Source organism: Podarcis muralis, chromosome 1 (assembly GCF_964188315.1).
Source record: "Podarcis muralis chromosome 1, rPodMur119.hap1.1, whole genome shotgun sequence".
Lineage (NCBI taxonomy): Eukaryota > Metazoa > Chordata > Lepidosauria > Squamata > Lacertidae > Podarcis > Podarcis muralis.
The window spans coordinates 102569519-102583428 of record NC_135655.1 but is presented as its reverse complement, the minus strand read 5'-3'; the positions used below and the strand labels follow the sequence as shown (position 1 = coordinate 102583428).

Below are 13910 nucleotides of genomic sequence, written 5' to 3'. Positions count from 1 at the left end.
CCTCTTTTTCCAAAGGCTGCCAAGAGATGTTTGCGTCGAAAGTCGAGGCCTGGGAAACAGGACACAGCTACAGGCTTCAAGGCCAGCCATCTGCTGCAGCGGGACATACGTGCTGCAGAGTTGTCTGGGAACTCTGAGATAAGTCCAGTCTTCAGAGCAACGCAGGATGTTGCGGTTTCGGACGCTGCCAAGGACAGAGGCAGCGGGACGTTTGTTGCTTCTATGGCAACTGTGAGGAATAACTCCAGCCAGGACACGGTGACACGCTGGGTGTTTTGGATTCTGCTATCAGGCAGCACCTGATAGGCAAACTGCGGAACTGCAGGGCTGTTTTCAACAGGAACAATTGTTTTGTTTGCAGACGGAGCACAAAAAACAGTCTGTGGTGTGGCTAACGTGTTTTTCTCTCCTTTACAGGAGGAGCAAGAGGTCTACGTTGTGCCGGGACTGAATAGTTGTCGGTTATCTGTATCTGCTCTAACGAAGCAGGGGTTCAAAAATGTGCTTTGAAAATGACACCTGTTCCATTTTCAGAGGGGGGCGACAACGGGTCAAAAGCGAAGAGCAAGAATAATTTCTTTGTTCTGGAGTCACCTCTGGAGGGTGGTGGGAATGCTGAAAAAAGCACAGGTGCAGTGTGCTAAGGTTCCCAAAGATGTGCAAAAGTTGCACAGGTGCACAAAAGGGTGTAAACTCCGGAAATGTGGGAGGTCCCAAGGGTGCAGGGCATGCAAAGGTGCAAAGGTGCTTGGTTTTCCCGGGCTTGGGAGGGTAGCCAAGGAAGCTTTTGAGCTTGTTTACACAGATCTGTCATGACCCATGAGGTGTGAGAGTCTGGGTGGGGCCAGGTATGTGCCATCGCTGACAGATGGCCACAGCCAGGTTGGCTGGTGTCTCTCTCTCAAATCACAGGGGGAGGCAGCGCAACTGATCAAGGATTGGGTTGCGGAGGTGGAACTAAAGTTCTCCACCAAGGTGCAAGGGTTCAAGAGCGACCGAGGGTCACAGTTTACTGGGTCTGCTCTGGAGGAATTTTTCAAGGAAAAGGGAATACGTCACCAGGTGACGGGTGCAAAGTCTTCTCAAGGGAGAAGGGAGGCTGTTGCTGAGCCCGGTGACGGGGATCAGGTCCAGAATCAGGGTTCAAAACCCGGTGATGGGGACCAAGTCCAGGGTCAGGGTTCAGGGCAGGTTTGGGCATCTCCAAGGGTTGTGAAAGGAGTGTCCAGGTGTGAGGCTTCATCTCCGGTAAACGTAATGGAGAAAGCTCACAAACAGGGTGTCAAGTCAGAGGGGGAAGAGTCTGACGGAGGAGACACAACTGCTGGCCCTAATGAGTCAGTAGGGTATCAGGTCACAGGTGCGTGGAAAAGTGTCGCACAGTGTGATTCTGGGAATGTTGAAGGGGTTCAACAGGTGCCTGGGAAAGATGCCGGGAAGGGGCACAAGGCAAAGGGGAAGGTGTTGAACCCAGAAGGGTCTCGTCAGAATGGTTTCGGCATAGAGGGGGTGTCAGGTTTGGAACTTAACTGGTTAAGAAGTTCCCATGATGCCTCAATTCTGACGTCAGCTTTTAGAAGCTGGGAGGAGTTTGGGAGGAGTTTTCTGTTCCCCTCTGGTCGTTGAGGGAGAAAGACGTAGCCTGTAATGGCCGAAAGGAGCCCAGGAGATCCCTGGGGGAATGTCGGAATAAAGAGCTGAAATGGACAAACCTGGACTCTGTGTGTGTTTGTCTGGAAGCTAAGTGAAGGACGTGACAGTTTCACACCGCTGTGTTTATCTCTGCTACTGGCGTGACTGGAGCTGACTGAGAGCGTGCGCAGGGGAAACGCGCCGGACCCAGCTGCGGTAGTAAATAGCTAATTGTGGATCAATAAATCAATTAGCGGGGGGTCGCGCCAATATACGAATTTCGCCACAAGTATGACATCATAAAATATAATTGCAAGTATATATGCAAAACTAGGAGTAGGGAGTCATATGAAGTGATCATTAGAGTGGACAGGGCCCTTCAGCACATATGTGGAATTCTTAAAAAACCAAAAACCCATCCTTTAAAAAATAACATGTTGGCCTTCCTTACCGTAGTCATAAGTTCTTCAGTGACTGCTGCCACCTCCTGCTGCTTCTGAAGTAAAAGTGGCACTCCCATCTCCAATGCAGTAGCACCTCTTAACTGCACTTTATGAGCAGAGTGGACAACCAAAGGGATGATCAGCTTCGCCCACTTTACAGCCTGTTCTTCCATGTGGGATGGAGCCTGTTCTATGAGCCTAAGTTCAGATATATTTGTCAGTATGATCAAGGTTTGTCAGAAATATTGTGTAGTTAACAATGACTGGTCTTCTTCACCAATGTCTATCACACTGTGTTCTGAGTAACTGGAGAGTGTCTCAAAAGGCTTCTCAAGGAGAAGATCAGTAACAGCAAGAAAAGACAGTCTGGCCACCACTACAAATCTTCCCTATAGTGCACTGGTGAATATGCAGGTGGCCTGTATGGGGATTGAACCTGCAAACCTGGCATTAGCAGTGGTACGCTCTAACCAACTGAGCTACTTCTAGGGTTTCCTAGAAAGTTGAGAAGCAGATGCAGCAGAGAGCAAACCATACAATAGAGAAATACCAACATTTACAATATTACAACAACAGCAAATGGTATTCACCATCTACAGCAATGACTTAATATAATAGCCCTCGTGACTTGAGAAATAACCACCAGAGTGCAAGCTGTTTTCTAAGCATGTACCCTGATTTTTTATCTGACCAAGATGTTACTGAAGTGTTTTTTCTTCCTCACTTCTAACACACTTGCTCAACCATTTAACACCTGATACATACCGTATAATAACATTTAATGCTTCATATTCAACCACCATGGAATGCAAGTCTCCTTTATTCAGCACTGTTTCTAACATACCAATAATACTGGGTACCTGAAACACAAATGAGATGTGGGTGACTGAACATGTTAGTTTAACAAAATGTTATTTGTAGGAGATGGGACAGAGAACACTCACCAGCTTTCCAACAATATCAGAAGGAAAGGACTGCTTAGAGATCACCCAAAGCGCTCTAGTGCGAGTGTTTTTGTCCACAGCCTTTATAGCAACACTGTTCACTATTGACAGCAACTCCTGTATTTCTGATTCTGTAGAAAAAGGTAAATGGCATTTTTCAGTGTGGTAAAACATGGGGGAAGCTTGAAAATGATACAATGGTCATGAATCTGTTTATGCCTAGTATCACAAACTCAGTAGGGAAGGAACTAATGCAGTCCTCACTCTTTCTAAGGCACTGCTGCTTTTGTGTTCTGAAATAGGACAGACACACATGACAATGATATAAAAGGGGTAACAGAGTCTAATATTTGCAGACCCAGAACAGGGCACTGAAGAATGCTGAAACCAAAAGCTGTGTCTTCTTGCCAGACTCAGTTCGCAAAAAACTGGACCAGAGTTACAGTCATTGAAACTTGTAGCAATTCAGTCACATTGTAACACCAGGCCAGAGAGCTAAATAACATGATATGAATTGTATTAATTACAGTACAATACCACATATATTTTATTCTATTGACATTTATGATACTGCTGGCAGTCCATCTGTAAAAAGCGGATTTGGATTATTTATTAATTTTTGAAACAGAATAAAAAATTGTTTACCACATAGTAAAGCAGCAGTCTTTGAGTTAAACACACAGAATCCTAAGGCTTGCAAGGCTGCACTGCTCAATTCTGAATTTTCAGTAGGAATATATGTCTACAAAAAGAAGGAATAAAGTTTTAACTCATGTCGACAACACTTATTGACAAATAACTGCAATGGTTCAGAATTTTTAAATTGTGTCAATAAAAAGCAAAACAGCTACTATTTTTGGTTGCTTTAAAAAATATAGTATATGCTACACCCTCAGATACAAAAGCTAGTTTGTTGGCTAACTGCTTCTCCATTCCGAGCACCAGAGACCAGCTCCATTAGACTCCAACAGTTTCCCTTCTACCATGAAGGACCCTGTCTCTTGTGCCACCAACCTGACCTGATCCATGTGAACAGCAGCCCCCAAAGCTGATCTTAACATACAGGATCTCCAAATCTTAGCATTCCATAATGCCACGTAAAAAGCTGCTCCTTGCCTCTTTCCTTCTCTCTCAAAAACACATGGATATATAGTTTCAGAAGCCGTTTCTAACATGGCTGCTGAGGCAACTCCCACTAAACGATAGAGGTCTACTTCTGACAAGGGCCTATGAACAAAATCGCCAACAGTTTACCAGGATGTATCTCTTAGCTTTGCTTAAACAGAAGAAAAACAGGACCAGCTGAATTCAACTTTGACATTTAGTTTCAGCCATGGACAAGGGTTGTGCAGGCCTGTCAGCTGACAAACCTCACCACCACCTGCTGCTGCTCTGGAGGTTTTGCCAGGGCTGCTCACATGTTACTTCTGTCAACTGCTAGTCCTACAAAGTTTATTTCACACGAAGCGTAAAAAGAAATGTCTATGACAAACCTAGTATGGTAAGGAAAAGCAGTAGTCATTACCACTGGGGAGTAGCAACTACCAGGTTGGAGTGTGGGGGAGAATGTTAATAGCAGAAAGGGAAAGGCAAGGGCTCAGTAGCCTTTATACATGGAATGGGATACTTATTAAAAAGAGTATTTACTAAAAACCATACAATTTTAAATACACACCTTAAATATCTTGTAGAGCTGAGGGAAGAGTTTCCCAACTTCAGATGCAAATTCTTTTCCCTCTTCACCAGTCAGGCGACTTAAATGTAGAAAAACACAACAGGATTTCTGTTACACAGCCCAATATAGACAAAAAAGCACATTTTGGCAATTACCTAAATTAAAAAGCTAAAGGCACATCTTCTGTATATATCATTTTCAAAAGCAACAGGCTGTTGCACAGAGTAAACTATGCTTGGCAAGTAAAGATACTATTGAAAACAACACAATGTCAAGGGAGTTGGCTATTACTGTTAAATTTTGGCTCAGTAATACTGCAGCACCATAACTGACAAAGCAATTTGTGCTTTTCCCTACCTTCCCATATTAATAGCCACTGCAATGCTCTTTCCAGCATCCCTCCACACTCCAGCACCACCCAAAGAAACAGAACCCAGGGAAGGTGTATGCAGATAAATGATTGAAGGCTTCGCTTCAGTTCTTTAAAAAGCATTATAAAAGTAAGGAAATGAAAGCTACAGTGTAATACAAAAAATTCTACTCATTTCACTACTGCATGTACATAATCAAATATTTAAAAACTAAAATGTTTAAAACACTCATTTTTGGAGACTTGATTAACAAAAAACAGTAGGAATACAACTTACATGGATTTTACTTATGCAATCACAGCTTTATGTGCTTGACCCCCCAAAATAAAAGGCATGTGAGCAGAAAAAACTGTTGGAAGGGGCCATCTGAGATCTTGTGAGAGCCTCCAAAGCAGAGCCCAGAAAGCAAGGTGGAGAGCTTAAGAAGCTCTTTCCTCTTACCTTCACTTTGCATACCGGGTTCTGGGAAGGTCTTGCACAGGCTCTGGAGGGCTTTGAGAGCTCTTACACTCGATCAGAAAGGCAAGACATGGGGACAGTTCCAGGAGGTCATTATAACTATGAATTTTTGCTTTTATACACTACCCCCTGGAACAGTACCTTTGCACAATGCCATTACAGTATTGTAAGCCTGAGAAAAGCAAGTCTAACCACCAATTAATGTGGTGAATGTCATGTTCATTAACTCCATGATATGAAGCAAACTTGCGTGGGAGCAAGGAGAATTTCATTCTGCCATTTGAAAACTACTAATCTAATCTACCGATTTCTCAACTGTTTCAAAAAACAGAGAAATGTCTTGTCACCGGTGACACAGTCTGGTAGTAAGAGCATTCTCAGAAAAATGCCAATACAACCTTAGGAACACGAGAGGTAAATAAAGGCCGATCACAGCAGCAAATTGACTCACTTTACAAAAACTTGCATGGAGCCAATGCATAGATCTTAAACACAGTGAACATCACTATGTTACTAAGTACAGCTCCTGCCAACCTAGCAGTTCGAAAGCATGCCAGTGCAAGTAGATAAATAGGTACTGCTGTGGCAAGAAGGTAAACGTCGTTTCCATGTACTCTGGCTTATGCCACGTTGTTCCATTGCGCCAGAAGCGGTTTAGTCATGCTGGCCACATAACCTGGAAAGCTAGCTGTGGACAAACACCAGCTTCCTTGGCCTGAAAGCGAGATGAGCACCGCAACCCCATAGTCGCCTTTGACTGGACAACCAACTGTCTAGGGTTCCTTTACCTTTTTTACCTTTTACTAAGTATCACATAATGGCATGAATCCTAAATTGCTCCTCTGTTCATGCAAGTGATGGAATTGGCTTCAAGTTACAAGAAAGAAAATTTCAAATCAACATCAGGAAGAACTTTCTGGTGATAAGAGCTGTTCGACAGTGGAACAGGCTCCCTCAGAAGGTGGTGGACTCTCCATCATATGTTTAAAGCAGAGGGTGGATAGCCATCTGTCATAGATGGTATGGTTGAGATGGAGGCTGGACTAGATGACTCTCGGTGTCTCTTCCATCTCTACAATTCTGTGAACTTCTCCCTCAAACAGCAACCTGCACACACACACACACACATTCCCCACCCCCCAGGAATAGATTGTCAAGGGCGTATAAGGGGAGTAATTCTGCAAACTGTCTTAGCAGGGAATCTACGATCCAGGCCATTGCATTTACAGCCACTGTGAAGATGCAGAGAACTGCAAATAATGCTGACTTGGCAGCTCAGAGGTTGAAAGTGGCACACAAGATATGCTAATCTTGACAAAGCTAATCAGAAAGCAAGCTTTGTAATTGAAAACAATATATTTAAATTCACTTCTATTGTGCATCTGTTCTTCATGCTCACCCTTTGGCACACAATAGCCAACTTCTTGCATAGATAAGACTTTACTTCCTACTTATCTAAGACTCATAGAGCCAGTGTGGTGTAGTGGTTAAGAGAGGTAGACTCATAATCTAGGGCAGTGTTTCCCAACCTTGGGCCTCCAGCTGTTTTTGGACTACAACTCCCATCATCCCTAGCTAGCAAGACCAGTGGTCAGGGATGATGGGAATTGTAGTTCAAAAACAGCTGGAGGCCCAAGGTTGGGAAACACTGATCTAGGGAACAGGGTTCGCAGCTCTGCTCCTCCACATGCAGCTGCTGGGTGACCTTGGGCTAGTCAAACTTCTCTGAAGTCTCTCAGCCCCACTCACCTCACAGAGTGTTTGTTGTGGGGGAGGAAGGGAAAGGAGAATGTTAGCCGCTCTGAGACTCCTTCCGGTAGTGATAAAGCAGGATATCAAATCCAAACTCCTCCTCTTCTCAGCTAAGATGGTAGGAGGATGCTTACATGCACAGACTGCATGACATACTAAATGAACTTTTTAAAAATTGTTGTGATTGAGCCAGGTGCCACCTCCCTACCCTATTCATCTATATTGGCTCTATTTCTTAATGTGAAGGAATTAAAAAGCACAATCAATGTTGAACTTACATAAAACTGGCATATATTTTGCTTGCCATTCTCATGTATCAGTTTCAAGAGGAGGGTGGTGGCTCAGTGATAGAGAGCACAGACTTTGCATGCAAAAGGGCCCCAGTTAAATTCTTTACACCCCCATGGAGTGCTAGAAGAGAGTCATGCCTGAAATCCTGAACTGCTGCTACCAGACAGTATAGATCATTGCCAGGATGATGGTGCTATAGATGGGGGAGCTAAACCCTAGAAATTAATAGTCATGGGGAAAAGAAAGTGCACTCTCTTTGAATATCAGGACACAGGAGCAATCATTTGTTCCTTAGGTCTAAAAATTGCGTAAATACAACCTCAGATGAACAACAAGGCATGGCATATGGTGTACCATGTCATAATTCATTTAACAGAAATAAAGCCAAGATGGAGAAATCATATGTGAAAAACTACGTACAATACACCCTTACTGATTCCATAGGAATTAAGACGCTAAGTAGGAGACAGGGGCTGCTAATCAAAATGCCCTTGCTTAATTGATCACCAGCAAGTGTGCCAACCTCTATACAGTGAGGGGGGGAAGTATTTGATCCCCTGCTAAATTTGCCTGTTTGCCCTCTGACAAAGAAATGTTCAGTCCATAATTTTAATGGTAGGTTTATTGTAGCTGAGAGAGACAAAATAACAGCAGGAGAAACCCAGAAGACAAAAGTCAGAGATTGATGTGCATTATAATGAGTAAGAGTTCAATTTTGGTCTCCTCTGACCACAACTCTTTCACCCAGTTCTCCTCTGGGTCATTCAGATGTGTATTGGCAAACTGCAGATGGGCCTGTACATGTGCTTTCTTGAGCAAGAGGACCTTGCGGGCTCTGCAAAATCTCAGTCCTTCATGGTGTAGTGTGTTACCAACTGTTTTCATGGTGACTATGGTTCCAGCTGCCCTGAGGTTCACCCTATGTACCTCTGGGCTGCTTCATCACCGTTCTCCTGATCATTGCAACTCCACGAGATGAGATCTTGCATGGAGCCCCAGACTGAGGGAGGCTGACAGTTATTTTGTGTTTCTTCTATTTGCGAATTACTGTATTGCACCAACTGTTGTCACCTTCAAACCAAGTTGCTTGGCAACAGTCTTGTAGCCCAGTCCAGCCTTGCACAGGTCTACAATCTTGTCCCTGACATCCTTGGACAGCTCTTTGGTCTTGGTGGCTACTTTGGAATCTGCTGGATTGATTGCTTCTGTCAACAGGTGTCTTTTGTACAGGTACTGTAACGAGCTGGGATTACAGGTAAGACCTCTTCCTTACAGCAGGTACTTCTAATCTCAGCTCGTAACATACAGTGAAGATACCAGGTAGCTTGACATCTGGCTGGTTGATAGGGGATCAAATACTTATTTTACTCATTATAATGCACATCAATCTCTGACTTTTGTCTTCTGGGTGTTTTCCTGTTGTTATTCTGTCTCTCACAGTTACAATAAGCCTACCATTAAAATTATGGACTGAACATTTCTTCCTCAGAGGGCAAATGGGCAAATTTAGCAGGGGATCAAATACTTTTCCCCCTCACTGTATGTAACTGTTTTAAATTTTTGTGTACTGTGTGGATAATAATTCTTATTATTTATACCCCGCCCATCTGGCTAGGTTTCCTCAACCACTCTGGGCGGCTCTCAACAGAATATTAAAAATGTGATAACACATCAAACATTTAAAACTTTCCTAAAACTATGCATTATGTATGTATGTTTATTCTGTCCAATGTTCAAAACTGCCCTTTGGCCTTATATCAAAGGCCTGCAAATAAAAACAAGTAAGTAAAAATGAATGAATGAATGTTTGGGTTATAAGTGGGTCTCAGGTCACAAAAAGTTGAAGACAGCCCAAGTAGACAACTCTGAGCTAGAGGAACTCATTGTAAGGCAGCTTCCTAGATACCTCAGGTAAACATGAGTAGAATCAAGACTGCACAAAGACTTGATCTATATTTTTTTTAAAAGGAAAAACCACTCCCGCTAAGTACAGAAGCTCACAGATACAGTAATCTCATTCTTAGACAACTGACACACACCGGTGCCTATGCAAAGCTCTTACATGCTCCTTCCAGAGAAAAAGGAAACGTACTCCCCCCCCCCCCATAGCAACTCCAAACAGAGAGGTAGAAACCCACATCACACGCCCACTTCGGGAGGGGGCTCCTCTGCCTTGTAACAGTGCAGCAGGCAAACTTCCAACAGGGAAACCCTCTCTCCCCCAAATCTCTCCCTCCCCCGCCCCATCACCCAAGCTGAGGAAAGCCTTCCCTGTTGATTGACGGCGCGCAATCGCCGGCGCGCCCTTTTCGAAACGCTTAGGTGCGTTCTAAAGTCGTTAAAAGCCCAACCGAAATGGTTCCAGAGCACTTAAACGTTCACGGCCTCGCAGCCCCTGAGAAGTTTTGTTTGACGAAAAGGGAAGCAGACAGGCGGCAAAAAATAAATAAATACCCCCACCCCCCTCGAGAGATGCCCGCCTCCTGTGGGCCAGTTGAGCGAAGAGGGTCGGAGCCCTACCCAATAAAAAAACAAAAAACCCGCTCTTTACGCAATAAGCATCTCTCATCCCTCAGGTGTGTATGTGGTGGTAACAAGTACCGGGGCTAAAGCCTCGCCGCGAGATAAGACTCGCCCCCCCCGCCAGACCCGCCCAGGCTTTTCCCCTCTCAGAGACCCGCCTGCCCGAAAGGCCGCAGGAGGGACCCGCCGCCCTCGCCGGACACTCACTTGGTGAGGGTCAGCAGCGCGTCCGTGAGCGCCGCCGGCGCGGCTGCGGGGTCTTCCAGGGTCTCCAGCAGGGGACGGAGGCTCCCGCTCGGGCAAGGCCCCGTCGTGGAGTCAGCGCCGCTCATGGCGCCGCCGGCAGCCTCTTCCTCGCCAGCTCCTCAAGAGGGGAAAGTGCGCTTCCCGCGCTCTTCGCCTTCTCTCGCTCTTTCCCGCGCGCGCTCGCTCACTCTCTCTCCTTTTCTCGCGGGCTAAGATGGCGAAGCGCGGGACTTCTCTAGCCGCGTCACTGTGTTTGTGCGGAAGAAGCGGAAGCTGGCCGCCCAATCACCGGCGAGGAGGGGGCTCGGAGGAAGCCAGAGCGCCGAGATAGTCGAGCAGGGCGCCGCGAGGTCGAACCGCCGAGTTCATCCATCGGCCAGCTTCCCTCTGAAGTGCACAAGAATACTTTCTCCCCGCTCCTTCCATACTCTGTGCTGGGATGTGTAAAAACGGACCGTGTAGTTTCGTTTGCAGGGCCACGCCAGGGCCTTCTCTCTCTCTCTCTCTCTCTCTCTCTCTCTCTTGGAAGAAATGGGTCTGATTATATCCCAAAGGTTGGCAATGGTCCCCTCAAATAGTACTTCCTGCAATTTTTGAGCAGAAGGGAGGGGAGGTTCTACAGAACCTCATTGCAAAAAAATAAGAGGAAGATTTACGATACCAGTATGGTGGGATATTGGTATGGACAAATGTGCGGTATTGCCCCAATGGAGAAATTAACAAAAACAAATGAGAATACAGAAAACTCATGTTATATAAATCAGGTCTGCTCCGTTATACCGCTCTCCCCCATCCACTTCTGTGAGTGGATGTCGTAGGTTAAAATCTCTTCCCCACCCAGAATATTATTTGGTACTATCTGTAATGAACATTTTAAAAGGATTGTCCATTAACAACAAGTATACAATGCATTAATCTCTGGACCGGCCTCTCACCTTCATGTTTTTGTGCTGCTGCTTCTGAATGTTTTGGGTATCCAAATTGAAATAAATTATTTTTTTATTTAAGAATCACAGAGTTGGTTCTTCTAAGCTTAGGTGCCCTGTGGAGACCACAATGGTCTGACTCAGGCAGTATATCGTATTTTTCACTCTATAACACGCACCCGACCATAACACACACGTAGTTTTTAGAGGAGGAAAACAAGAAACAAAAATATTCTAAATGAAACAGTGGATGTATGATTTTTGTGGTTCATGCTGTGGCCACAGACATGTGATCTGACAGTGAGTTTGGAGTAGCCCAATGCAAAAATCCTGAGGATCCATGCTTTGTAACCACGTTTTTGCACCACTGCAAAATCCTGAGGATCCATGTGGATCTGTGCTTTGTAACCACGTTTTAAGTGGGGAGGGAAGGAAAAGCACTCAAGGGACAAGGAGCACATGTGGGGTGTGTGGAGAAGGATGCTGCTAATAATGCAGAAGAGGGGTATAAGGGGAGAAGGCTCCTCTCCTCTCCCACTTTGCTCCTTTAAAGCAAGCAGGCTCTGCTTTTCTCCCTCCTCCCTGCTCATCCCCGGCTTAGCGAGCTGAAAAACTTTGCTGCTATGTAGCGAGCTGAGTGGGGAGGAGAGAGGGACAGAGAGCCTGCTTGCTTTAAAGGAACCAACCGGACAGGAGCCGCTTACACAACCGGACAGGAGCCGCTTTGCTCCTTTAAAGAAGCAGGCTCTCTGTCCCTCTCTCCTCCCCACGCAGTGGCTCTTCTCTTCTCCCACTTTGCTGTTTCAAAGCGAGCCACGGAGGAAGGAAGGGGAACCATGGATCCTCTGCTCACGACTGCAGCAGATCCCCCCCCCCCCGCCACCCATAGGCATTCCCTCCATAACATGCACAGACATTTCCCCTTACTATCTTGGAGAAAAAAAGTGAGTGTTTTGGTGCGAAAAATACGGTACATACAGTTGTTTACTTGCCATCCAATACACTTCCATCTCTGATTTGGGAAGCAGTGTACACACAACATTACCCACAATATGACTTTAGCCATAATCCATAATCTTGTATCCTGTGTTTATTGTGTGAAATACTATGTTTTAATGTGGTTTTCCCCATACCAGCTCCATTAAGTTCAATGGGACATTCCCAGTTAAGTGTGTATAGGGTTTAAAGCTGGATTTAGAATTCAAGTGTAGATGTAATATGGATTTAGCTAAGATTAAAGTTCAGTTTAAAACTGAATTCTAGATTTATCCAAGCTTAAAGTGGGTCAGACTTCTGCACTGCCAAGGGTAACTCAAGTGACCTTTAATTATCTTTAGTACTCATAAAGGAGCCAAAGGATCTTTCACGCCCTCAAATCATCTCTAATTGTAGTCTTGGGCATTGTATAGCAGCAGAGTCATTTGGTTGGGCTGCATAATGTTTGTTAGGCTAAGCATGCACCCTTTTTTTGAAGTAAAGAGAAACATGATAGTCTTTCTATCAACTAACCTGGATATTAATTTGAGGCAGTATTTTAGAGTACAGTGGTACCTAGGGTTACATACGCTTCAGGTTACAGATGCTTCAGGTTACAGACTCTGCTAACCCAGAAATAGTACCTCAGGTTAAGAACTTTGCTTCAGGATGAGAACAGAAATCACGCGGCGGCAGCGGGAGGCCCCATTAGCTAAAGTGGTGTCTCAGGTTAAGAACAGTTTCAGGTTAAGAATGGACCTCCGGAACGAATTAAGTACGTAACCAGAGGTACCACTGTTTGGACTCACAGCTGTCCATGGAGGCGCAGGTCAATTCTGTATCCAGGGCAGCTGTCTACCAACTCCACCTGGTACGCAGGCTGAGACCCTACCTGCCTGCGGACTGTCTCGCCAGAGTGGTGCATGCTCTAGTTATCTCCCGCTTGGACTACTGCAATGCGCTCTACGTGGGGCTACCTTTGAAGGTGACTCGGAAACTACAACTAATCCAGAATGCGGCAGCTAGACTGGTGACTGGGGGCGGCCGCCGAGACCACATAACACCAGTCTTGAAAGACCTACATTGGCTCCCAGTACGTTTCCGAGCACAATTCAAAGTGCTGGTGTTGACCTTTAAAGCCCTAAACGGCCTCGGCCCAGTATACCTGAAGGAGCGTCTCCACCCCCATCGTTCTGCCCGGACGCTGAGGTCCAGCGCCGAGGGCCTTCTGGCGGTTCCCTCATTGCGAGAAGCAAAGCTACAGGGAACCAGGCAGAGGGCCTTTTCGGTAGTGGCACCTGCCCTGTGGAACGCCCTCCCACCAGATGTCAAAACGATAAACAACTACCTGACATTCAGAAGACATCTTAAGGCAGCCCTGTTCAGGGAAGTTTTTAATGTATGATATTTTAGTGTTTTTTGGTTTCTATGGAAGCTGCCCAGAGTGGCTGGGGAAACCCAGCCAGATGGGCGGGGTACAAATAATAAATTATTATTATTATTATTATTATTATTATTATTATTATTATTATTATTATTATCAGTAACAAAGCATCAAGACAGAGGGGAGGAGCTAGTTAAGCACCTGAGTTTGGTAGCCAGCTGCAGAGGCCAGGCAAGCTTAAAAGCAAACCTTACCCCAGAAGCCTTAATTAAGTACTTGCATCCACATG

The 13910-nt window shown here is 45.3% G+C and overlaps 1 protein-coding gene across 3 annotated transcripts in view; it reads right to left on the bottom strand.

Annotated features, from left to right (window-relative positions):
* RIF1 (replication timing regulatory factor 1) overlaps window positions 1–10571 on the bottom strand; it is a 41283-nt gene extending 30712 nt beyond the window's left edge. For 2 of the 3 annotated variants that reach the window (XM_077936208.1, XM_077936214.1), the window contains exons 1-6: window positions 10298–10571; window positions 4695–4773; window positions 3665–3761; window positions 3020–3150; window positions 2841–2935; window positions 2084–2273 (exon numbers count right to left, since the gene is read on the bottom strand). In XM_077936208.1, the coding sequence (XP_077792334.1) occupies window positions 2084–2273; window positions 2841–2935; window positions 3020–3150; window positions 3665–3761; window positions 4695–4773; window positions 10298–10422 (717 nt within the window). In that variant the 5' untranslated portion in view covers window positions 10423–10571. Of the gene's footprint in view, window positions 1–2083; window positions 2274–2840; window positions 2936–3019; window positions 3151–3664; window positions 3762–4694; window positions 4774–10297 lie in introns of those variants that run through there. The other variant, XM_077936219.1, reaches the window with a different exon arrangement.
* Window positions 10572–13910: the final 3339 nt, after the last annotated feature.